The sequence below is a fragment of the Diadema antillarum genome, unplaced genomic scaffold (genome assembly GCF_040938485.1).
Source record: "Diadema antillarum isolate AM-2024a unplaced genomic scaffold, OU_Dant_1.0 seq00002446_RagTag, whole genome shotgun sequence".
In the NCBI taxonomy this organism is placed as follows: domain Eukaryota; kingdom Metazoa; phylum Echinodermata; class Echinoidea; order Diadematoida; family Diadematidae; genus Diadema; species Diadema antillarum.
The window spans coordinates 60079-84443 of NW_027273053.1; the positions used below are offsets into that span (position 1 = coordinate 60079).

General features: G+C 37.8%; 1 protein-coding gene across 1 annotated transcript; it reads right to left on the reverse strand.

Moving 5' to 3' along the window:
- Positions 1 to 373: 373 nt before the first annotated feature.
- On the reverse strand, positions 374 to 24365 carry LOC139714813 (BTB/POZ domain-containing protein KCTD5-like). The gene is made up of 6 exons (XM_071626468.1): positions 24126 to 24365; positions 9399 to 9507; positions 8854 to 8945; positions 8040 to 8135; positions 5122 to 5247; positions 374 to 4057 (listed from the first exon to the last, which is right to left on the reverse strand). The coding sequence occupies exons 1-6, from the start codon at positions 24363 to 24365 to the stop codon at positions 4013 to 4015; spliced, it is 708 nt and encodes a 235-aa protein (XP_071482569.1). The 3' UTR covers positions 374 to 4012.

Below are 24365 nucleotides of genomic sequence, written 5' to 3' on the forward strand. Positions count from 1 at the left end.
GCTATCACCTAGCACTGTCTCTGTTACAGTGTATATTTTCAAGTTTACAGGTGGATTATTCATGATTGATTCCTATGTAAGATAAGAGGTGTGGTGCTACTATCCACCATTTGTCCAATGATTTTCTAAAATGCTGTGAGATATATCCAAAATTCAAACAGGGGTGGGGCCACCTGCTTCAGACTTGCAAATGACACATAACTTGTAAGAGAAACTACGGGGTGGGGTGGGGTGGGGGAGAAGACTCTGACTCATAATGAACTCATAATAAAGCCATGCAGTCTCATAAGCAAATCTCCGATTCCACACCTTCATGTGACACCATGATAATTCTCCCTTTCTCATATCAATCTTCTTCTTCTTCTTCTTTTTTTTTTTGGGGGGGGGGGGGATTTTCCAGGCAAAGCAGCGATTGTGTTAATGCAAAATATCCCCACTATCCGCAGCTTATAGGGTGAATCACAATGTTTCAAAACTTTTTAAAAATGGCTAGATGATCAAATCATACACTTAAGCTTGTTCCCCTACAAAATCTGTTTCTGTGGTGACTGTGCAGTGCAATCCTGTTTCAAAAACCTTACTTTACAATACATAATACACCTTATTGCTTTTTTGACCACAAAAGAGAGAAATATCTATAACGAGAATCAAAATATAACTGCCCATTCAAAGCACATCATATTTTTTTTTTTAATGCTGCAATCGGTAAAACTGGGAAATGCTGAGACCTGTAAATATGAGTTACTAGAAAGTCTTTCGAGGTTCTTAAAGAGAAGCCTTTCTCGATCAAATCAAGCTTAATTCACGCATCAAATTGGTCAAATTTGAATAAAACGGGTGGTGCAGGTGGGCAAGTCACATGCAAAAATTCTGACACCTACAGAGGGCAGTAGACTTGGTTTGAAATGAGCCCAGAGACCACTCACAAATCAGCCAGATGTCCCTTATTTCCTCTGGGCCTTAACGTACCAATCTCTGGGTAGAAGTCATTTTCAAAGTTGGTGAGAATCTTTACAATCTGTTTTATCTTACTATGCAGCTGACGTCCGCAACTGGGTTTGCCAAATCCTTTCCTGAGTTAGTGTCATTAGACACAAATATCATTATTGTGTCGATAAATGGAGTATAAGCGCTATCCTAGCACTGAGGTCACATGAAGTGTAGCAATAAGGACTGGTGATTTTGCACACCACTACATGCTGACCTTGTAAACTCAAGACTTTCGCTGCAAGGGAATGATAGTTCAAAAATTTGTATATATTATTTCTTTTTCTTTATCCTCAATCCTACTACTGCTGTTGCTGCTCTCTTTCTTGACTTATTCACAAGCAGTTCGGCAAAATGACTGTCAGAGTACAGAAGGCAGGAGAAACAGGTGATAAAGAGTCGGTATTAGGCATCATACAATGTACGCACTCAATATGGAGGGGGGGGGGGGGGAAGAAGACACAAAACACTACAGAACAAAACTACTTTACCCCTCCCAAGTACACTGACTATGTACTACTTCTCTAATATTTGTCTTCAAAATCATGCAGAAAAATAGTGTTCACAGAGATGTAGCTTTTGAGTCTAGTTGGCATGATATACAATTAAAGATTGGAAAAAAAAAAACAGGTGCAGGACTAATCAAATTCACCATTCAAAAGTTATAAATACAAAAAGCTCATGCATAGAAAGTTTTTTTCTTGAAAATGCACTAATGAACATTAGTAAATCAATCATGAAATGAGAAATATACAGTGGACTGAAAATGACTTCCCTATGATGGAAGTCTAAAGCTAAAAACAGACCAAAAAAAAAATGTACTATAACTCCACTGACTTTTCTAACTGGTAGTGCACTGCTAACTCATTACAGCAAATAAAAGACCTAGCTATAGCACGCAAGCATATAATCGTATATTCAAAACTACTGATTAAAAGAACATAAGGAACCTGAAAATCATGTAATAAAATTCCAACTAATATACTACTTTGGCAGATAGATTATAGAAAATTGGCAGCATTTTTTTTTTTCCATCTGTTTAGTGTGTTTCATTTATGAAGTTACAGGATAATGAAAATGAGTACTAGGTGAAATATTAACGGAAATACAAAGAAGAAATATACAAGTTGATGTAAAGTCTTTAAAACATATCTTCTTTTTCTGTCACAAACGTGATCCATTCGAAACACTACAAGTCAGAGATGGGTACCCAATGATCTTGAACTGTACATGCTACTTGCACGACAGCCCAGCAATTCAAACACTTTTTCACACATTCACGAACAGAGAAGAAGGGGAGCTTGGCATTGCATAACAATGCAAAGTTTACATATACTCTTCTCTGTAGCAGTGGTGTGAAAACAAACGTTACGAAATACTAAATTCACCACTTCGATAGTTCTATAAACTCATCATGTCAACAACGGGGACAAAACATGAAATTAGAAAGTAGATATTGGTCATGTAACATTGGCAAATTGAAAATGGTCCAAATCAAGGCACACTTGCCATTGACACAGTTGTTCCCAATATCGTGAATTAAAACAGTGACCGAGTTCACACACCAAATTGTGCATATGACAAGAGTCATGAATATTTGTCGTGCACACTGAACTAGATAAAATCAACAAAATGATTAATGGCAGGAAGTAGGGGAAAAAACATTTGACATACAGAAAAACCTCTTTCTTTTTTTGTCTTAAATTTACCTGAATTTCAGGTTCTCAAGCATTTGTTTTTAGGCTTGCTATGAGTCCCGCTTGATGTGTGTGTGTAATAGTCTTGTTTTTATGACTCTTCTTTTTAATTCACATCTCTATACTGGAAATGCTGATTTTAACAACTCATGCAAATCAGCGCAGTAGTCCGCAGAAATTATTAACACAAGCTATAAACTTCAAAAAAAAAAAAAAAAAAAAAAAAAGGTTGAACCCATCCGAGGCAAAGTTACGTGCCTTTTGGTCTACCAGGGTACTGTAAAATCAGAAATTTTTGTGAACATTTTAATTTTGCAACTCTCTTGACAGCCAAGATTCGCATAAATCACAATGCATGCGAAAGTTCTTACCTACACTTCATGAATTGAATGCCAGTGGCAATTCACGAAAATTTCATGCCGAAAATTTCTGGTTTTACAGTATTTCAAATCACAGAGCAAACATAATTCGACACCAATGCAACACAATGTTGTGTTGATTAGTTATAGCAAATGATGGCATCTTGTACCATTTAGCGTACACGCATCATTTGTTATTTTGAAGTTTATGAAGTGTTTGATATATCCAACTCCATGGCCATCTTAAAGGAACTAAAAAGCACCAGTAAAGTGGTAGGATTTTTTTGTCTATTTGGTCTTCTCTGATCCTCGGGAGTACGGGAAAAATGTCATGTTCTTTGGGTATCACCACGCTGATGGATATGGGTAGTAACTGCATGAGCCTCTACTCATCACAGCAACTAATATGCTGTGTTGGGGATGTCATTACCACTACTGACATTGTCATCACTACAAAGAGTCCCAGCATGGGTAATTCACAAAGTATAAATCGAAGCAGATTAAAAATGAAATCATGTGATGCCACTCATACACATCGTAAAACTCTGCATTCCAAACCAGAGGACGTATCATAAAATCAAAGATTGCACCAAACAGAGGAACGAACGACGGCAACGAAAATCCGAGCATGATGCTCAAGTTCATGCAACATCTCTAGCTACACTAAAAAAAAAAAGCTCTTCAACAATAACACAACTGCCCCCCCCCCCCAAACACACACACACACAAAATAAAAAATAAAAAGTTCATTTAAATAAAAGTCAAGAAATCATAATGAGACATAAGGAGAAACACGTTAGCGATTCCTCTGGCTCTCCTGAGCAGTGGGTTCCGTAGATAGTTGCCGAAGCTGCTTCTAAGCCCGACGGGGTGGGATCGCATCCCGCCGGTTTAACACCGGCCGAAGCGAGAAGAAATGACACGAGAGATGGGGATGAAGAAGTAGAGATAGAGAATAGACTCTTCCCCCTATGTCCTGTGCTCGCGCAATCTCGATGCTCTCTCCTGAAGAATCTGCAAAGGGGGCAGACACACAAAAAAGAGAATAAATCATGATATGAGATAGGTACTACCAAACTGTCAGGCCAGTATTCATAAGGAAGGGGGTTTAACCCTAACTAGGCCGGGGGGGGGGGGGGGGGGGGGGAACCTTATCATGTCTGGATTAACAAATCTTTGGAATAACGGACCTTTTTCATTTTTGGATCACGAAGCTATGCAGTAACGAATCTTCCGAATAATGCTACAAGTTTTCGCTATCGCCGCGACGTTTCATGACTTTTTTCTTTCAAGTCTCCCGCATCTTTTGACACCAAATTTGCGACGCCCGGGTGCACGGTTCCGAAGTTACGCATAAATATGTACATGCCTAGTTAGGGTTAAATCTAGTCTGTGATTTATGCAAATTTCTTGTGTGTGCAAACGCATGTGACAGATTGCATATGGCAACGGCGTTTCAGGGCAATTACCCCCCACCGATTAGGGTAAGGGTTAGGTTTAGGATTAGTTCCAGGACTAGGATTAGGGTGAGGGGCGGGGGAAGGATCTGGGGGTAATTGCCCTAGACCCAGAAACAGACAAGAGGAAGGATCCTTGTCCCAACAAAACTGTTATATCTCAGGTATACATGTGTGTAAAGAACAGGTGATGTTCGTTATTCCAAAGGTATATGTTTTTCCCAAAACACACAAATTCCACATACCTACATGTTTGTTAATCAGAACATGACAAAGGGTTCATTATGCGAAAACTTGTAGCATTATTCGGAAGATTCGTTACTGCATAGCTTCGTGATCCAAAAATGAAAAAGGTCCGTTATTCCAAAGATTTGTTAATCCAGACATGATAAGGTTCCCTATTCCAAAAATTTATCAGAAAATGTAAAAATGTTCATCAATCCAAAAATGAAAAGAAAGTGCATACTAATGAACTTCATTTCAGTTTTGGATGAATGAACCTTCAGAATAATGAATTTTTTTCCTTTCTTTTTTTCTGCGCAGATTGGCCAAACCCTGCCCTCATCTTTAGTTTGATTATCTTTTAAAACCGACATGAACTACAGGGGGCGCTTTACTCACCTTGGCCCTATCTGAATTCTCCGCTGCCGATGCACCATTGGTGTTACTCAGCTCCTTGGAGACCACACATAGAAACTCGGACTGGTCCTCGTTGCCATAGTTATAGGATGAACCAATGTTTACCAGCTGGTGGGGGAAAATAAGACGAAAAGCTTGCTAAGATTCCATTGTACATATGAGATTTGGATGGATCCCTACCTCTTCATACGATTTGTAAAAGCATGCTTCATGTTTATGTTTTTTGTTTTTTACTTGAAATGTGTTTAAACAGCTCAAACTCTATTATTCACTCAATCCAACATTTTCATTTGTTCCAAACTCTTTCTTCGTTATAAATATCTGATCAACGATGTTCCAAATCAAGGAGATGCATTCCAGAGCTCCAAACATGATTTCACTTCAGACAAATAGAACTGAAAATTTTGTCAATGATCAGTGCCTAAAGGAGAGAGATGTTAAGGGGTTAGTCTGCACTGTATTATTCAGATACTTTACTTTCTCCCAGAACTCTATTTCTGCAACAAATGTGCAGCTTTACCGATGAGTGACCTCAGGGTGACCTTTAGCTCAAAACCAAGGCAGTTAGCACTCCACTAGAGAACTTCAAATGGGGTGGGGGGGGGGGGGGGGGTATGGGGAGAGATAAACTGTAAAGCACACATTAGCAATAATAGCTGGCAAAATGACTAAACCACCTGGCTACCAGCCAGGGATTGTGATTGTTCTAGCAGATTCTTGGCTGGGTTCTGTCTTCCTGCATTGGGCCACAGATGAAACAATGCATGGGGTGTCCTGACTGACATGACATGCTATTGATTTTGATTGTTTAGTTTCAGGGTTTTTATAAATCAATTCTGGGCTGTTGTTGTTGTTTTTTCAGTAAACTCCCTCTTCTACTTTTTCCAGGTATAATAAAAAAAAAAAAAACCCAAACATCATAACCTTGCTCAATTCAAGTCTGAAAAAACATTACAGCTTTAAGTACTGTGTTCATAGTACATGTTGCCCTTCCCGGGGAAAAATGTGTGTGTGTGTGTGGGTGGTGGGTGGGGCGGGGGATGCATGGTTTTAAGAAATGGTTCGATGTTTCATATAACCTGTGAATTCTTCATTTTCCATGATCTTTTGCTCTCTTTTAAGTTCCTATTTTCACATGAAGATATATGTAGAATACCCTGAATGATATTGAAGTTTCGGACAGCTCTCAAAAAAAGAAAAAGAAAAAAGAAGACACATGGATTTAGATTTCTAGCTTTAGTAATTGCATGCATCATTGAAACGACAAATTTGATTCAGCACTACTGAGGTACTTTTGTTGGGGGGGGGGGTGGGGTTGGTGAATGTATGCATTCTGATAGTAAATTGTAGAACAATCAGCTGTGGCTAAGATATCTATTGAATCAAACTGAGCGGAACTGAACTGATCTGAATTTATAACAAACAAACACGAATGACATTTCATGTTATTCCAAACCCACATCGCTACTGGTTGTAGATAGAATGAAAGGTGTTTGGCACATTTTCCACACTATCTACATTACTTTTTGCTAATCTGCATACATTGAAGGCCAAAGGAAGTTTTAACAGGTAATTTGCAATGTCCATCATTCAGGGTGGCTTTAAAGCAATACATCACAAACTTCTCTTTCATGACCAGAACTTCTTGCAAGAATACGCCTCATCAAAGACAGAGCATGAGGAAATAACATCATTTGAAAAAGGAAATCAATCAGTTGATTGTTCTGATTATAATTCTCCTACAAAAACAGGAGGTTGGTATCTTGGGAGGTAATATCTTTCACCAGTGTTTCTTCATGTCTGAGTTCCTCGGCACAGAACTCCTCATATAGCAGACAGAGTGTCTGCTACAAAGTTTCCCAGTAAATAGAAAAGTGTGGGTTTCAGTGCCGGCGCTATTCCCACAGATGCACTCCCAAACATATGGAAATCCTTTTCTATTGTGCTGCAGACATCTAAGTTACAAAATCCCTGCACACAAGCATCAACTTTCACCACATGGAAGTGGACTACGATACTCAGGTTGCAACGAGAATCCAGTTCAGTTCAATGAAATTCTGTGTAATACTTCCCGATAGGAGATAAAGAAGTATTAAATAACCAAATGTAGTTCATATAGAAACTAAAACTCTACAGTCGATTTAGGATAGTTTGTGCATAGGACCAATCTGCAAAAAGCAGTCTGCGGAATTTAAAGGGGTGGTTCAATTTTGGTTGAGATATGGGGCCTCAGGTTTCCAACTTGTTTTTGAGATGATGAGAAACCTCTTCTGAAATAAGAAAGAGCATACAAAAGATGATTTCAAAATTTAATTGCTGAAAATCGGTTTTGAAATGGCCGAGATATCCAAAACAAAGAGGTTCTAAAAAGGTGGGACCCACCTTTTATTAGGACCACTTTGTTTTAATACTTTCTTTTTTAATATACATTGTAAAGTCATTTCACAATGGCTGAGATGAGTGCCATACAGAAAGAGAGTCTGGCCAACTGCTAAATTGGACACCATGTCGTTACTCAGCATATTACGTGTTACTAGAGGGTTTCATAGCGTGTACGTTCAGACGTCATAAGCAAAGCAAGCTATGTATAGTGAATTTAACAATGGGCGCTGCGTACTGTATGTGCTCTGTTCTGTAACAACATGGCTCCATGTAGGTCGCTAGACCAGCCATTGACCAATCGTAGGCTTCAAAGCTCATTAAAAGCCAAACTCTCTTTATATACGGCACTGGCTCAGACTACTTCAGATCCAAGCACAGTCAAATGTCCCCAAGAGTTAAGTTTGATCTGGGTATTTTGTGTGTTTTGTGTTTTTTGTTTTAATGCTCTGCACAAGCAACAAGTGCGCACTATTGCCACAAGGAAGTGCAGAGGATTTAGATGGGGGAAACCAAGTTACCTGCTCAAACCGCCAACCGTCTGACATTGTTGACACCACATGCGTTATCTCTTCCTCCTGGCACTGTAATACCCGATACACGTGTTTCCTTGAACCCTGTCAACACAAGAGGATACAGACAGAGATAGAGACAGGTACAAACATACTAACAGATACACAGAGGGAAAGAGATTGATCAATTATCAACTTTCTACGTAAGGAACTGTATCTCAGGAAGTTGTTCCAGAACATGATATTTCAATGTAAGCTTAATACATGTATCAGTTCAAGGTACATGTATATCTTTTAAAAGATGTATTACATTTTGTAGGTCATCATGAAATATTCCATGAGGGGGGGGGGGGGGGGGGAATACACAAAGCCTGCAAAAACATTTTAAAAATTCATGGATATATCAACTGATGTCTGAAAAATTCACCAAAAGCAAAATCCAAAATGTCTGTTCGCACCATGGAGGAATATTCCTTGAGTTGGGCAGCTTCTTCTACACTCAAAATAAGCAATGATAAACACAAGTGTGAAGGCAGAGAAACAGTTGCCTTGGCAACAAAATGTTTTGAAAACAATGCACATAGCAGTTCATCTTGTAAGTGCCAATTTCTTTCTTCCTCAACATGTAAACTGCGCTTTGAGCATCCTAGTATGATTTCTCCTTGGAATCAGTATCAGGCCTGTTTTCTTTCTACCCATTTCAAGAACAAGCATTGATGCGACAAAGAAATTCCAGACTGCCACTTCTGCAAGTCCTTTTGTTTCGTTTTCTTTCAGTCCCCCCTACACTTTTCCGCATGCTACGCGCGTCAGCACGCCATACCTGAGAATTTCTTGTGTCCCGTTCCTTCATTCGTTCCTTGACAAGTTTTATGAGAGATGTGATGTTGTAGAATTCAGCTTCCTCTAGTATACCTGCAAAAGAGGAGATAATGAACATGATCAAATAATTGACAACACACACTTCATTGAATTTTCTCTTCTTTTCATCTTTTTTTTTTCTATTCTCTCATTTCAAGTATTTAGAGACCTTGCCAAAGGTGTATTGCCCTCAAAAAAGTGGTTTTATTATGACCAGCATCATTAGTATTTTGTCTGCTTTTTGTCAGCACACTTTGTAAGCAAGCAAGCAATGATGACAAGCTCATGGCCATTCCTTACATGAGCACCTACATTGTACATGTTTGAAGTAATATCGTAATTTGCCTTCTGAGAACAAGAAGGACATTCATTCTATGCAATACATACAAAGGAATGTGCATATAAGCATCCTTCTCGTTCTAAACTGACATTAATCTCACCAAAGCCAACATCCTCTCATTCTGTACGGAACGTGTCTGGTTCTTTTCCTTTTAGGTTCTTACTCACCTTCCTCTGCTAAATCTTTATTGATAACTAGCTTTCCGTGCCTCAGGTAATTTAAGACTGGTCCAAAGTACATGGGATCACGATCAATCAGGTAGGCACCAGTGTCATCCTGAAATGAAAATGGGCATAAAAGAAAAGAGTAAATGTCGAGTTTGAATTTTTCAAAATGTGGTCTGTTGAATTCAGGGCCAATGACATGACTGACGATGACTGAGTGAAATTCTCAACGAAATTCTAACATCACCATTACATGCAACATTTTGTACAAACTGACTCACCATCAAATCATTCACATTGGCGTTGCATGACGAAGTTTCGTGGCAGACATTGTTCTTCCCTGTGAGCTGCTCGATATCTTTTTATGATAAAATTAATAATGGTTTTTCAATCAATTATTACAATTCATGTAAAAACACAAATTTATGTGTGCATGTAAAAAATATGGTTAATTCTTGCATTATGCATCTTGATGCAAAATTGGTCAAGTATGATTTTTTGTTTTCTTTTTGGAGAAGTCTGGCAATAATTTGCCTGCACGACATATTTGAACAGCACGTGAAGAAACCATTTATAGATGAATTTTATCCCACAATGCAACTCCCCACAGTGGCCCACACTAGGTTCGAACACTCAGCGGCTTGGGGTCACACGTTCCTATCATTTGTTTTTCTTTTCTTTTCTTTTAGGCATGCACAGTCTGGAGATTTTAAGTGCTTCATTTTGCAGCCAAGTGATTTTTCATCTTTTCCTCTCTTTTTTTTTTTGGGCAGACAAAATTGATTTTTGCATTGCGAGGGAAAAACTGATAACTCTTTAAATGTATTTATGTGAATATGGCTACAGAAACTTATTCTCAAGTCCACTTTACGTGCATCCATTGTTTCTCTGTCAGCCAAGTTTTCTGGTTTTTAAAACAGACGAAGTCTTTGTTATAACAGGGCTCATTAAACTTTAGCGCTTCTGAAACCCAGTCTTTATTGACATGGCTTCTACAAATGAGGGTTGTTAGTGAGTGCCTTTAACAGCCTTATGCGACTGGTACACTCCCTAATGTGCACATTGTTTGCAGATGCACTACAAATGGCATTTGTAGTGACAAGACAAAAGTCATGTACAGTAAAGAGTTTGCCATTATACAAATCACAGGGATACTATCCTCTGACACAGCAATGTAGTATTCTGAGGGTTAAAAAGGCATATTTTTGGTGGGAAAGCAGTATTTTTACCTTTCCTGCAATACGAATGTGCAGCACTGGTAATATAATTTGGAAAAAACAGTATTTTCCATAAAACAGTATTTTTGGTAAATAACTGTATAAAATAATGCAAAAAAAGTAAGTTTTATTAATAGTATCTTTGCATACTGTACATGAGGTAACTGTAAAAACTCTGCAATAACATTTTTTTCTTATTACTATCTACATGTACAATGCCAAAGATACTTTGACATGCATATTTCTTTACAACAACAACAACAACAAAAGAATTTAAAAAAAAATCTGGCAGTAGAAGGTGTGGATGTCAGAACTCGAAATGGAAAATGGCTGACAGTTTCCATGGCCTACAATACAAACTGTCATCTACAGTGTATGTATTATTAAATTCATTCCTTTTTTCCATCTGGTAATAGATATTTCCTATTTCAATGTACTTCACTCAACATTCTTCTTTCCAAAAATATAATGATAGTTGATATTTTAGAGCGCTTTTTCCACTGGATACAATGTATTGCATTGTACATTATATACAATGTACATGTATGCACTGATAAATTAAAAAGCACTTTTCCTACTTTTATACCACAAACACACAAAGGTATCAACTACATTGTAGTACCCGGTATGTGTGTTAAATGAGCATGCATGCAGGCACATCATGGCTAAACCCTTCTCCCCAGCTCTAGCAAATTGAAAGTTGGCTTGGAATCAAATAGTCATTAACTTTGAAGGTCCAGCATCATCTTTCAAAAGGCCAGTTTCATAATGTATTCAGCCCATACGAACATTCTTGTACCTTGCCTGTTCTAACATCACCTAATTGGATGGATAGTAACAGAGTATAGAAGAGAAATAGGCAGTGAACATTATGATTTTTTTTTTTTTTAAAGAGGATATAAAGAAACATTTGCAACTTTAAATCTCATCCTTTAAAAACAGCAATATGGTGAATACTGGGTAGCCCACTCAGTGTGCAGCTTTTAGTGTCAACTTTGCCGATAATCATATCCTTACAGTTTTACATGTAACATTAGATGTACGTGTACACGTACAGTTTGTAGTAATTTCAGGATCATGTAATTTCTTCTTCTTCTTCTTCTTCTTTTTTCTTTTTTTGATAAAGGACCATGTATATGAAATGTTTCAGTGGAAATATGTTTGTATATTGTCATTTATACCTAGTGTAGTAACATTTCACAAAGTTGCACAACGCTGGTCTCACAGCAATGAATGCACAACATATACTGTATCTGTGGAAGTGACAACATATCTAATGAAATAAATGATGGCCTGACTTTTAATATTATAAAACTCTGTTGATCGGGGCACACTCAAGAAAATCTTTTTGGTATAATATGGCATCCCAAAGAAGATCGTTGACCTGATATCCCTGCTCTAAATCAACACCAGAACCAAGATCATCACTTCCGATGGCAAAACAGAGTTTTTTGAGATCTTGGCTGGAGCACTTCAAGGCGATACACTAGCTCCCAGCAAATTCATTCTCATAGTTGTAGCAGATCATTTTAAATGTATCAAGTTTGATTAAATGATACTCATTTTAATCCTTGATCACAATGTTGTTTGTTTGTTTGTTTGTTTGTTTATTTGTAACTGCTCACTTGCACCATGTGAACTTATCTCATCTTTTTTGCATTGCTTAGTTTGTCTTCTAGTGACATATTGTACAGACAGTATGTAAAAATACACAATTACCACATTACAAGCCCGAATAAAGGAATCATGACTGTGAATGCAGTTTTTAAACTGACTATTCATGCAATTTGAAGTGTTGAAATCTGCAACCAAGTGACAACGTAGACAGCATACGTCATAACACTGACGTACATGGGTATGCAAAGTGGCTCTATTTACATGCATACTGTACGTGTAATCACTGGCCGCCACAATCTTGCAAGGGGTAAAAAATAGAACAGAAATCAATCTTGCTCTTCATTAATCCCACTCTTACGTAATAACTGCCAAGTTATTGATTCCAGAGCTGCCAGCATCACGGCAAACCAGTCTACTCGTAGGGTGGTCATTAATATACCCAAAATCAATTATACCAGGACACTGCACCATGGTGTGTTCACACACTCACTCACACAGTACCTCTGCACCCACTATTAAAAGGGCAAATAAGGAATCAGATGGTCGACATGCAACGACAATGGAGCCTTGGGAGGGCAGGCAAGCAAATACTCTGATGACAGATATTGGCATTATATGGAGGAATCAGAACATAGATCATATGTGTTCATGAAGTGCCTTAAAGCAGTTCTCCTTAAAGAGGAAATCCACCCAGCAAAAATAAATAAACTTCAAAAGAAAGAGAAAAATATTCCCTACAGGACGATACAAAAATGACAAAAATCGGATAAGAAATAAGGAGGATATGACATTTTGAAATGTCACATTTTTTCAGAAAACATTATTTGACCAGTCCTTGTGAATATTCAAATCAGTGAAAGTTGACGATGTCATGCTCTCACAATTTCTTATTCATTTCATACAGAAATGACAAAAATCTCATATTTCAGCTGTATAAATATAAATCTTGTCTTAAAGATAATATAAAGTTTTGGTACCTCAAAAGTTTCCCTGAGTTTCCTTGTCTTAGTTTGTGTTTCAGGTTAAAGTACCTTTCATATAACTAACACTGTGAGACTTACTCGCCCCAAAGTGCTCTCATGTCTTAGTAATCATGCAATAATGGTCTTGTACAATACGTGTATTCTCGTGGTACCGCGTCGAGTCAAACTAACGGCTCGTTCGAATTTTTCAGAGCCTGCTCTGCTCTGGTACGAAACCATTATTGCATGATTACTAAGACATGAGAGCACTTTGGGGCGAGTATCTAAGTCTCACAGTGTTAGTTATATGAAAGGTACTTTAACCTGAAACACAAACTAAGACAAGGAAACTCAGGGAAACTTTTGAGGTACCAAAACTTGAAATATTCTTTAAAACCACACAAAATAAAAAAGAACAAATGTTATTATACTCTGATATACAGTACATGTTGGTATAGGAACACGCTTTTACTTGTATTAGCTAAAAATAATTTGTTTTTCAAATTTCATATAACACACATGAAAAATTGTGAGGGTACAAACTACAATGTATGACATCATCAACTCGGTCATTTGAATATAGATAATAATATTCATAAGGACTGGTCAAGAAATGTTTTCCGAAAAAATGTAAAATTTCAAAATGTCCTATCTTCCTTTTTTTCTTATCCGATTTTTGTCATTTTTAAAATCATTTTGTAGGGAATATTTTTCTATTTCTTTTGGGGTTGAGAGTGCTCACATACTGTAGCAGACTGAAAACACACAAAGGAACCAGAATGCATTGGTGTGTTCAGACAGAAGCTCTGCTCCAGTTCTTGACAAGCAAATGTTCAGATCAAACCAGATGGCAAACTAGAAATGTCGCTATGGCGACCGGTACGCCTCCGCCATAATGTATGATTCTCCTAATAGGTCTGTAGTACGTGTGGACAATGTGTGATTACATTTTCACAAAGTTGGCAAAATAATAAAATGACATGTTTGTCACAAATGTGTTGAATGTTCACCTTTCTTGACCTAGGTTTAATTGGATGAATCGGAGAGCATGTATTTGGGGATTTTAGGACTTTTACTTGACTTTGACCCTTTCATAAGTTTATGCATTGAGTAATTTTCAAGGTACGGAGAAAAAGTGCAATTTCTGTATTGAATAGTAAATTGTTACCATTTTCATCTGGCCTTTGACCCTTGACCTTTGACCCTAAAATTCATAAGAGAATCACTGTCAGGCAGAACATGCATAAATATGTACTAAGTTTCAAGATAACTTGAGCCACTTCCAAGATATGGAAAAAGAAGTAAAGTTCAGCACTTTCACTTGATCTTCGACCTTTTGACCTTTGACCTTTTTGGCAAAAAAAAAAAAAAAAAAAAATTCCCAGAGAATGTCTGTTGGGTTATCTAAATACATGCATACACCAAGTTAAAAAAAAAAAATAATAATCCTGCAGGCAGTGCATAAATATGAGGGAAATAGTAAAACTTTAATGAGTCGACCCTGACCTTTGACCCTTGACCTCTGACCCCATGAACCCCAAATTCCCTAAATAATCACTGCCAGTCAGTACATGCATATGTACTATGTTCCAAGAAGATACCTTGAACCATTTCCAAGATATGGAGAAAAAAGTGAAATTTGAACATTTTTACTTGACCTTTTGACTCTATGACCCCAAACTTTCACTAGAGAATCTTAATTGGGTAATGTATACACTAAGTTTCAAGAAAATTTCTTCAGGCATTGCATAGATATGGGGAAATAGTGAAATTTTGAGCATTTGACCTTGATCTTTTGACCTTTGACCTTGAGCATGTGCACCCAAAAGTTGATAAGCACAACTTCACCCCCGATGCACATACATGCCTAGTTCCATTAGGATACCTCAAAAGGTTTTTTAGTTACACTGTCCACAAAATTCATTATGGACTGACGGAAGGACGGATGGAAGGAAGGACGGACGGACGGAAGGACGGACAACCCAAAAACATAATACCTCCGGCACCACTTCGTGGCGGAGGCATAAAAAACAAACAAACAAACAAACAAACAAACAAACATTCAACTGTACAAATGAATCTGGAGAATACACTGTGTATGCTTTCAACAATTGTCTATTCCATAGATGACAAATTGACAAATCACTACTTCAAAGTCGTGTATTTGAATTGAGAAAACAAGTGCTTTTACTCGCCATGAAGCCTACGGGTATTCATTTTTGGTTGTTAAACTTTTATGAACAAGGCTCATCTCATGATTAAAGAAATGGTGAATGATTCTACATCAGCACCTCTTTCTTGTTTGAATGATGAGGGGAAAACAGACAATAAGACAGCATTTTATGTGGTATGGTGTGAGGTTTTGTGTTGTTATTGTTTTGCTTCTTTTTCTCTGGGGAAAAAAATTAAAAAATCCTGAGTAACAGGGCAGGAAAAGCAGGATATAGGTTCCACTCTATCTGTTAAGTTCACACAGCCTGTGCCACAGGTATCACAAACAAGGCGTTGGCACAAACAATATTGCTCATAACCTTTAAGGGATAATTCACCTGAAAGTAGAGAGATGAACACACCAAAAGAGTGGAAACTACATTGCACATGCATACGTAGATTTAGAGAGTGAAAATTATATACATGTAACATGAGCACAATTACCTAGGGTGTAGATGACAATGCATGATGAATTACATTTAATGTCATGAGAAATGTCGTGAGCAGTATGTTTGTGCCAAAACCTCATTATTAAAACTTCGATGGTACACTACAGTTGTACACGCAAGTTCCACAAAGTCCCAGAAATCACATTATTGTGGTTTGGAACTGTACTTTTTATGAAGATATCACTTACTTTCAATGTCAGTGCATCATATGGCAGAGTAAAAGGTATACATGTTTTCAATCAATTGAGCCTTGCTGAGTTACTGTTAAGAATGTATAAGATCAGTTTGTTTCAGTTGAATACCATTTTTTTTTTCACCTTTGCGTTTACTTACATCTGTATTATATTCACTTTCTTCTGCAAATAATTTCTAATGCCTATCATATCCCTGTGGATGTGTGTTTGTAAGTATGTAAATGTAATAAAATGTACATACACTGTAAGTGGGGGGGGGGGGGGGGGGGGTGAGTGGACACCTAACTGAAAGTTGCACTAACTCCAGGATTTTGATATTGATAATTCAGTTTGCTTGTTTTTGATATGACAAACCACCTCCATGAGTTGATTATTGGTGCAGAATTTTAGGCTGCAGTTTAAAGGGATGGTTTAGTATTGGTGGAGATCAGGATTGGGCTTATAACATTTTTGTGAAATACCAAGAAACCACTTATGAAATAGTACAGAGTTTACCATTCTACAAGTGTGTAAGAAGGATTCAAAGTTTATTTGATGAAAATTGGTGTTGGAATGGCTGAAACATCAAAAAATAAAGTAAAACAAAGCGATAGTAATAAAAGGTAGGTCCCATCTTTTATTATGATCGCTCTGTTTTGGATATCTCAGCCATCAAATGAATGTTATACTCTTCTTGGAATTACATGCTCTTTCATATTTCATTAGAAAAAGTTTTTCATTATCTTATGAAAAATGATAGAAAAGAAAAGTTATGTCTCAACCAAAACTACAATGTATAGCAATCAAAGGTAGAATTGCTACTCAAAAATGAAGCTGTAAACACAATGTGTTACCGTCAATGCTTACAATATAATTTCAGTGCCCAGCGACGTTGTCAAATAGCCACTGTTTGGGATATTTTTGCGTGTGTTATCATTTATGCATCTAGACTTCTTCAAATCAGAGAAGTATCAATCATCTATCTCATTTGAATTCAAGGCCCTAACCCTATTTCTAATACATTTTGTAGGGCGGAGCTTCTTCACTTTTTTCTTTAAAGTCTAAGGCAACTTTTGCAACCAAACTTGCAATGTCCACGCATACTGTTATGAAGCCAAGCCCATTTTTAGAACAACATGTCACCCCAGAATGGGCACAATTTTGTGATTTTGTATACATTTCCTATATTGTTTTTGGAATTTATGTAATTCCTTAATTTTTTACTTTTTTTCTTTGTTTTTTCAATGGAAATTGTCATGGACCACTTTTCAACCATAATTTAGCATAAGAAATACTCAATCAAAGTGATGAATAGTAAAAATAGTCAGGCTTTTATGAGCTTCATGACACAGCACTGTTTCCATGAAAAACAGTGCTGTTTCCTCTTTTTGAGTAAATCGTGATGAAATCAGTGTGGGGAAAATTGGTTTATTAATCAAATTATTAAATGCAATTATCTTTTAACACGCATTCTCCCATAGATGAGCATCGCACAAGAAGTCTTGGCAACCAAGAAAATTCCAGGGACACTTGAGCATGACATCATAATTTTACTTACGGTAGTTTAAGCCAGTTATTGGCTGAATAAAGTAAAGATCTATAGTAGCGTTCGTCATTCAGCACTAGATGGCACTCTCGCGCATGTACATTGTTTTCTACACACGCAGTGTGCTCAATTTCTGAGCCCATTCGCGACGATCGCTAGCTGTAGCAGTTATGACAGGGGTGCATTGATATCATTCTTTTCAAAAGTAATACGGCCGTACTGCAAACATGTTCGAATCACAAACCTGAACTACTTTTGCCATCCTGTACGTGGGTTTGCGTCTGCTACCTACGGCTAGTAGCCCGAGGAGGACGATCTTATTTGTCGTGACCTTTGGTGTATTTTGTACTTCATCCACATTGCGCAAAATATGGCAGTATCGAAACTTCACTTTTTTCAAAATTGAAATGTTTTCTGATTTCTTGAAAGGAAAATTTATCGAGTGTATGTTAGCGCATGTGGCAAGAACTGTACATGTACATGAAATGGACCTTGCAATGCCTGTTTCAGTGAAATTGGCTGCCCGATCGGAGCCCGTGAAGAGCTTCGCGGTTGCTGCTGCGGGAGTAATGGGTGTTGTGTGATTTACAACTGCCCGCGGACACCACGCGCTGGCTCAGCTCTCTACTTACGATGATCAGCGAATCGAAGCTGCTAGGGCGCTCGCTAATACAATGGGAAAATCGCAAACGCGAAAAGTTATTAAAATGCAAGATTTTTACAAGAAAAAGAAAAAAATCGGCTGATTTCAACACTTTTCATGTCTATATTAGGTATCAATCTACGGATAATTGATCTCATTTCATGGCTTGGTGTACATCTGATTTTTATATGAAAAATGCTAATCTTAGTATTGTGATTTGAATGCGAGATTAAGTACCGTATACAATTCTTACTAAGCGGGTAAGCCAACTTAAACTTGCATTAGCTGAGTATCGATATTTTCTAAAAATACATGGTATTTAATCAAAAAGTAGTCGATGAGTAGGTCCAACCATACTGCACTGATGATTAAATGAACAATGATTCATGAATATAATGAATGTGGGCATTCGCGTACAAACATAGCACAGGAATGAATGATCTAAAAGTTAAAATCTTATTTTTTAATTAGTTTTATACATTCTTCAGTAGGGGTGCTGGTCCGAGAATGCGGATCGTCCGCACAAACGAGGGTATCTTTGTAAACGCGGACAAATCGCGTCCGCGAAAATCGGGATCGGTAGCTTTTTCGCGGACGATCTTTTTCCTCGGGGCTTTGCGGGCTTAGGGGTACCGAACCGCACGTTCTAGATGCGATAAACGGATTCCTCGTGTACAAATACCCCTAGTTCACCGTCTACTTTTGTGGGTTGTCCGTCTTCCCGTGGATTCATCGCGCGAAATGTGAAAGTCGCTGTGCTGTCAATGGCAATACATGTACACGCATCATGGAGCAACTTAACACACCTACGAAGTCACCAATGCACTTTGCAGTGGAATTACGGCAAATTTGAACGGTATGAATATTTCTTATGAATAAAATATTAATTCTAATTATTGTTAATTAATATTCCGATTTCCGATTGTCTGGTTTGGCGACTGTATGCCGGTACCTACAAATCCCGTTGTGAACACATCGTTGTGTTGAAAACTACTTACTAGTAATGTGTTGTATGTCCGACTGCACGTGCGCAGCTACCGACGCTAGTTTCCCATGTATAATGTATGCATGCACATGGGCATTTAAATGATCAAAGACAAAACGGGAAGTGCTTTAATATTCAAGGAACGGTTGAATAAAACTAACAACAAAACTCTATAAACAAAACAAAACAAAAACAAACGAAAAAAAATAATTGTGAAACAGTGGAAACGAAATTATCAAAGATACTTCTTTCGATCGCATCTAAATGATATTCCCATTTTTAAAATCCTTATGATCAAATGATTTATAAAATAAACTTGAAAATGGCTCCCGTAAGCGAGTACTGCAGCAATTTTAAAGACTGGTCGCACTACAGTTATAGAGTATGCAGTGCTGATAGTTTAACCAAACTGTGTTTGATTTTATGAATCATTGTATCTATGAGGGTGAGCTCTCACCTGTAGGTCCGGCGGTAGCACGCCCGTCATCGTGGAGTCAAGTGAGGGGAGAGGCCAGTGCTATGGTAAGAAAAGTTACCAGAACTTCTCACATGATGGCCCACACGCATGCTTCATTAATTGGTCGGTGAATGATGATACAATTGTATCACATTTGTTTTATTGGTTATTGCATCATAAGCGCATCATAAGCAGAAACAAATTACATGCGTACTTCTTTAGAAGTGTTACACGTGTGCCACATCAATTCTGTTTGAATCTAGATGCAAGTATACTAACCAAATTACATCTGTTAATTTCATAAAGATGACCTCCAAGAACTGATGGATGTTCACATTCAGGAAATGACGGAGTTGCGTAATGAAGGCCAAAACGAACAAGGTAAGCAACGTTACACATAAAAGTAACATTGATATATTGCTACCAATCTGATTCAGTATTAATATCACACTGCATATTTGTATTTCTCTCTGTGAAACTGGAACATTTCGTAACAGTTTTTTATATATTTTCTTTCCTTGTCTTATGGCACAGATCCCAACAGCACAATCAAAGTTGAGCAAGGTAAGATCGTACGATGTGTAGGATAATGGCAGCCCTGAAATAGGCTCTCCACTCTTCCCTGAATCATTATTAATGCTCAACAATGATTCTGCATGTTGCGTTGGCAAGAGGAGCTGATATGGTGCACTTGCGTTACCACGAACGACATATTGTTACAACGTCGAAGCACATGCAAAAATTAAGATCTAAAAATAAACGTCATTGAGTCGCTCAAAAGTAAAACGTTTATAGCTAAATTTTCGATTGAACGAAGTAATTTCCGGGCGACATTGAAAAAGAAAAATGAACGAAATTTATTCTATAAGGTCCTATAACGAAATGCGGGACGCTTACGATATACAGCATGACTTCAGCACAAGACAAATTTAGCGAGCGTCTCTTTGATGAAGAACGCATCACATTTTTGTGGGTTTAAATAGCAATCGCTCTGCGTTTCAGGGAACTTGCATTAGGCCATATTATAAGATAATCCGAAATGAAATAACGATCGTTTTTTCCGAAGGTTCGTAATTCCAAAACACACAAATTCTGTTTGCAGTGTACCTAGATGTTCGTTGCAAATCCGAAATAAACTACTGTCCGTCATTGCGACATAGTTTGTATAGCATATGACGTTACTGCGAAGATTCATTTTTCCTTGCGTTCAGTAATCCGAAAATGAAATAAGGTTCGCTATTACGAATGTTCCTTAACCTAAAAATGTTTGGAATCTTTGTGTTTCAAGGTTCGTTAATCGGAAATGAAAATCGTTTGTTAATCCGAAAATGAAGAGGTGATTATAGGACTGCTAACAAAAACATACATCATTGTTTTTAGATCAACAAGTCTTCAGATAATGAACCGTTTTCATTTAAGGATGAACGATCTTTTCTTTGAACAATGAACCTTATTTCCATTTTATGATAAACGAAATGAAATAACTAACATTTTCTCATTGACGGATGAACAAACCTTCGGAAAAAACGAATGATACCGGTACTTCATTTCGGATTAATGGACTTTCAGCATAGCAAACCTTAAATTTCCTTTTCATATAAAAAGAACCTTTCATTGAAGATGAACAAACCTTCGGAAAAATCGAATGATACTTCATTTCGGATTAATGGACTTTCAGAATAACCATAAATTTCCTTTTCATTTAAAAAAGAACCTTTTGAACAACTGTTACGAACCTTGGGAATAGCGAGCCGTAAAACCGACGACCCGTCGAAACGGCAAACCTTTTATAGTACAACGGAAATTAGGAACAACAAACCTTTAGAATAGTACTCGAATCCTCAACTACTTTGATGTGATTTCAAACTAAGCATGAAGTACAAACAACTTTATCTATCAAATGTACAATATCGATGAAATTAAAGTGATAGCATTGCATTTAATATTGCTTTTTTGCGTATTACGAGTAGTCGATAATCACATATTTGAGTGTTGTTGTTTTTTTGTGTGTGTTGTTGTACACAAAATTTTGATTCAACGAAACAAAACTGCCGATCCCAAAGACTTTGTTCTAACGTCAGTACACTATACTTCGGCAAGATACCTTTTAGTGTGCAGATGTGTTTATTTCATGTATAATTCTGCCCACTACACTCTAAACTGCCGAGTTACTTTTGTTGTACATATTAATTATAGTATTTGTTCTTCTCTTTGATTTAGGGAATGATCTTGGTGGACAGAACACGACAGCAGTTCTAGAAATTGATGTTGAAGGGCACGTGTTCATGCAAGTTGGGCTACTCTCAATTCATGTTCGCATGTTCGGCTTGCTCCTCACGAATGTCGGCTTTCCCGGCGGCTCTCAGTACCAGTGTCACGGCGTCATGAAGCATAGCTTGCACTTGTTGTCATGCAATTAACATCCAGAAGTACTGCTCAATGACTTTCCTTCAGCTTGTTCTTGATGGGAATGATGCTGTAACCTTAACTTCTCATGAATTAATTCTGTAGAAAAAGAAAATGACATTTTTATTTCGAAACGGGGAAAACTTGTGTGATATCAAAGTAAGATCATAAAGTGTACGCATAATGTTAAAATATTGTGTACTTGACCAACGGTGTTGTTTATAATGTTAAGGGACATTCCTTCCTGATATGTTGCTGTGTATGAACAGCTATGTGCTTAGCATCTGCCCATTCTGTTTGTAACTGAAAAAAAGTCACCAAACTATCTTTTTCCGAGGACAAAAGATAAAAAGTCTTGACATCAGCTCCTATAATAAAGTCATACTTTTGTTTGTGCCCTCCTCGGCAACTCCAAGGCCAAGCTCTGTCTGTGCCAAACCGTTTGGTAACTGTTTAATAACAATTAAAGTGCAATTTCACGTTCAATACTCTAAAATCTTTTACAATTTACTAAGTTTATTATTATGTCTGTTATACTTAAATTGTCACTGATCTATTTGTTTCTTTTTTTTTTTGCTTTCCAGTACGTTATCTTACTGCTGAATGTTTCATTATTCTAGGCGTACAATGTCATTAGGCTTTGTCTTTTTTTTTGTATTATAATTCTAGTCTATAGCATTATTGTCAGCACAGAAAGGATACATGCATGTATCGTGTACTGTGATACCTGTGCCTATTTTTGTTTAAAAGCTGATTTTTTTGTCTATAGAATTGGCAATAAAATGTGAAGATTTGTGTGTGTGTGCGTTTGTGATTAATTGGTACCGGTACCCGATTTCTTGGCGCTTGTTTTGTTTGTTTGTTTGTTCTTGATGTATGATAACAATTTCCTGGCATTTGGGTATCTCAAACACCCCCAGTTACACATGCATACCCACACAAGACTTCTAATACATGCAGGTTTCGTCAGCGCTATAACATTGAATGGAAAATACTAAATGTGTGTCGTTTTCAATTAAAAATTGTAGTAATTAAATGATAGACGTAAACTGACGTGAAACTCATCTGCCTTTCACATACAAGTCAACATGCTACAATAGGCCGCTTGCAAGAATTATTCACAATTTACAGTATATCCTGAAACGTCTATGAATCCAAGCTCATCTAGATCTAGAGATCTTCTAAATTTTACATAGATCTACGATTGTAGGTACAATGTTATGCTTGTACATGTAGCTGTATAAACATCACAATGATAGTAGGACATCGATACTCACATTTAGGTTGAAGAGCATTTCACTAATAACACTCGATCCATATTGGTCCTAGAAACGCAAAATTTGCTCGACTTGTTGATGTCGCAATGCGCAGCATGCAGCGGTACAACGAAGGTACGTTTGTACAGTGTATTATAGAGATAGCCCTATATCATACATGTACAACGTATTACATGTATGTCAGCTTCAACTTACAACAAAACATACGCATGGGCACACAGAAAACGGGGAAAGCAGTGATCTCTGTTTATTGCACATCGTCCTTATTTACGAGGGTCAAAGCAAGAAGCAGTGAACAGTCGCGCTTCTGCGTCCTTACTTTTGGGGACAATCATAGTTTTCTAAGCTTATATCGGTTTTTAAGGACGCGTCCTCATTTATCGGGACGCCGTTCGCCGAGAAGTCGGCAGCTTGCGACGTCGTCACCGTATACGAAGACGACCCTCATATACAAATACGATCCTCATTCTCGGACCAGCACCCCTACTGTTCTTATACATCGCCAAGCTCGAAATAAGCAGCTCGCAGAGCACAAGAGGGCCGAGGCTCACTCACGTAACGGAAAAAGACAACTAGATTCTAGACTCTCTGTGTAAGGTTTAGTTCTGAACTTCTACGTGAGGCAACGCATCACTCAACTACTGCAACCGGCTCTCTGAGCTGTCCTTACAGATTTAGCGCCTTGCCCTGCCCTGCGCTGCGCGTCGTACGGTACGAGGCAAGGCAGTCAGTGCCCAACCTGCCCTGTCAGCCCGCACGATATCCGACGGACGGGTATTGGACTCACCTTGTCTGAACTCAAATCGGGATCGTCTTGGCACAATCTGCATAAAAACGACTTCGGATCCCGACATAGCGTTGTCCTGGTCGTCAGAAAATATGTTCCGCCGACATTCAGCCGGACCCACTTCGATTTTCTTGCACATTGTTCACTTTCAAAGCTATTTTCAAATCCGTTTACACTGCAATTTTCGTCCGTATCCATTGTGTGTGCAGAACCATTCACTTCCTTTCCGTTCGTCGCCAT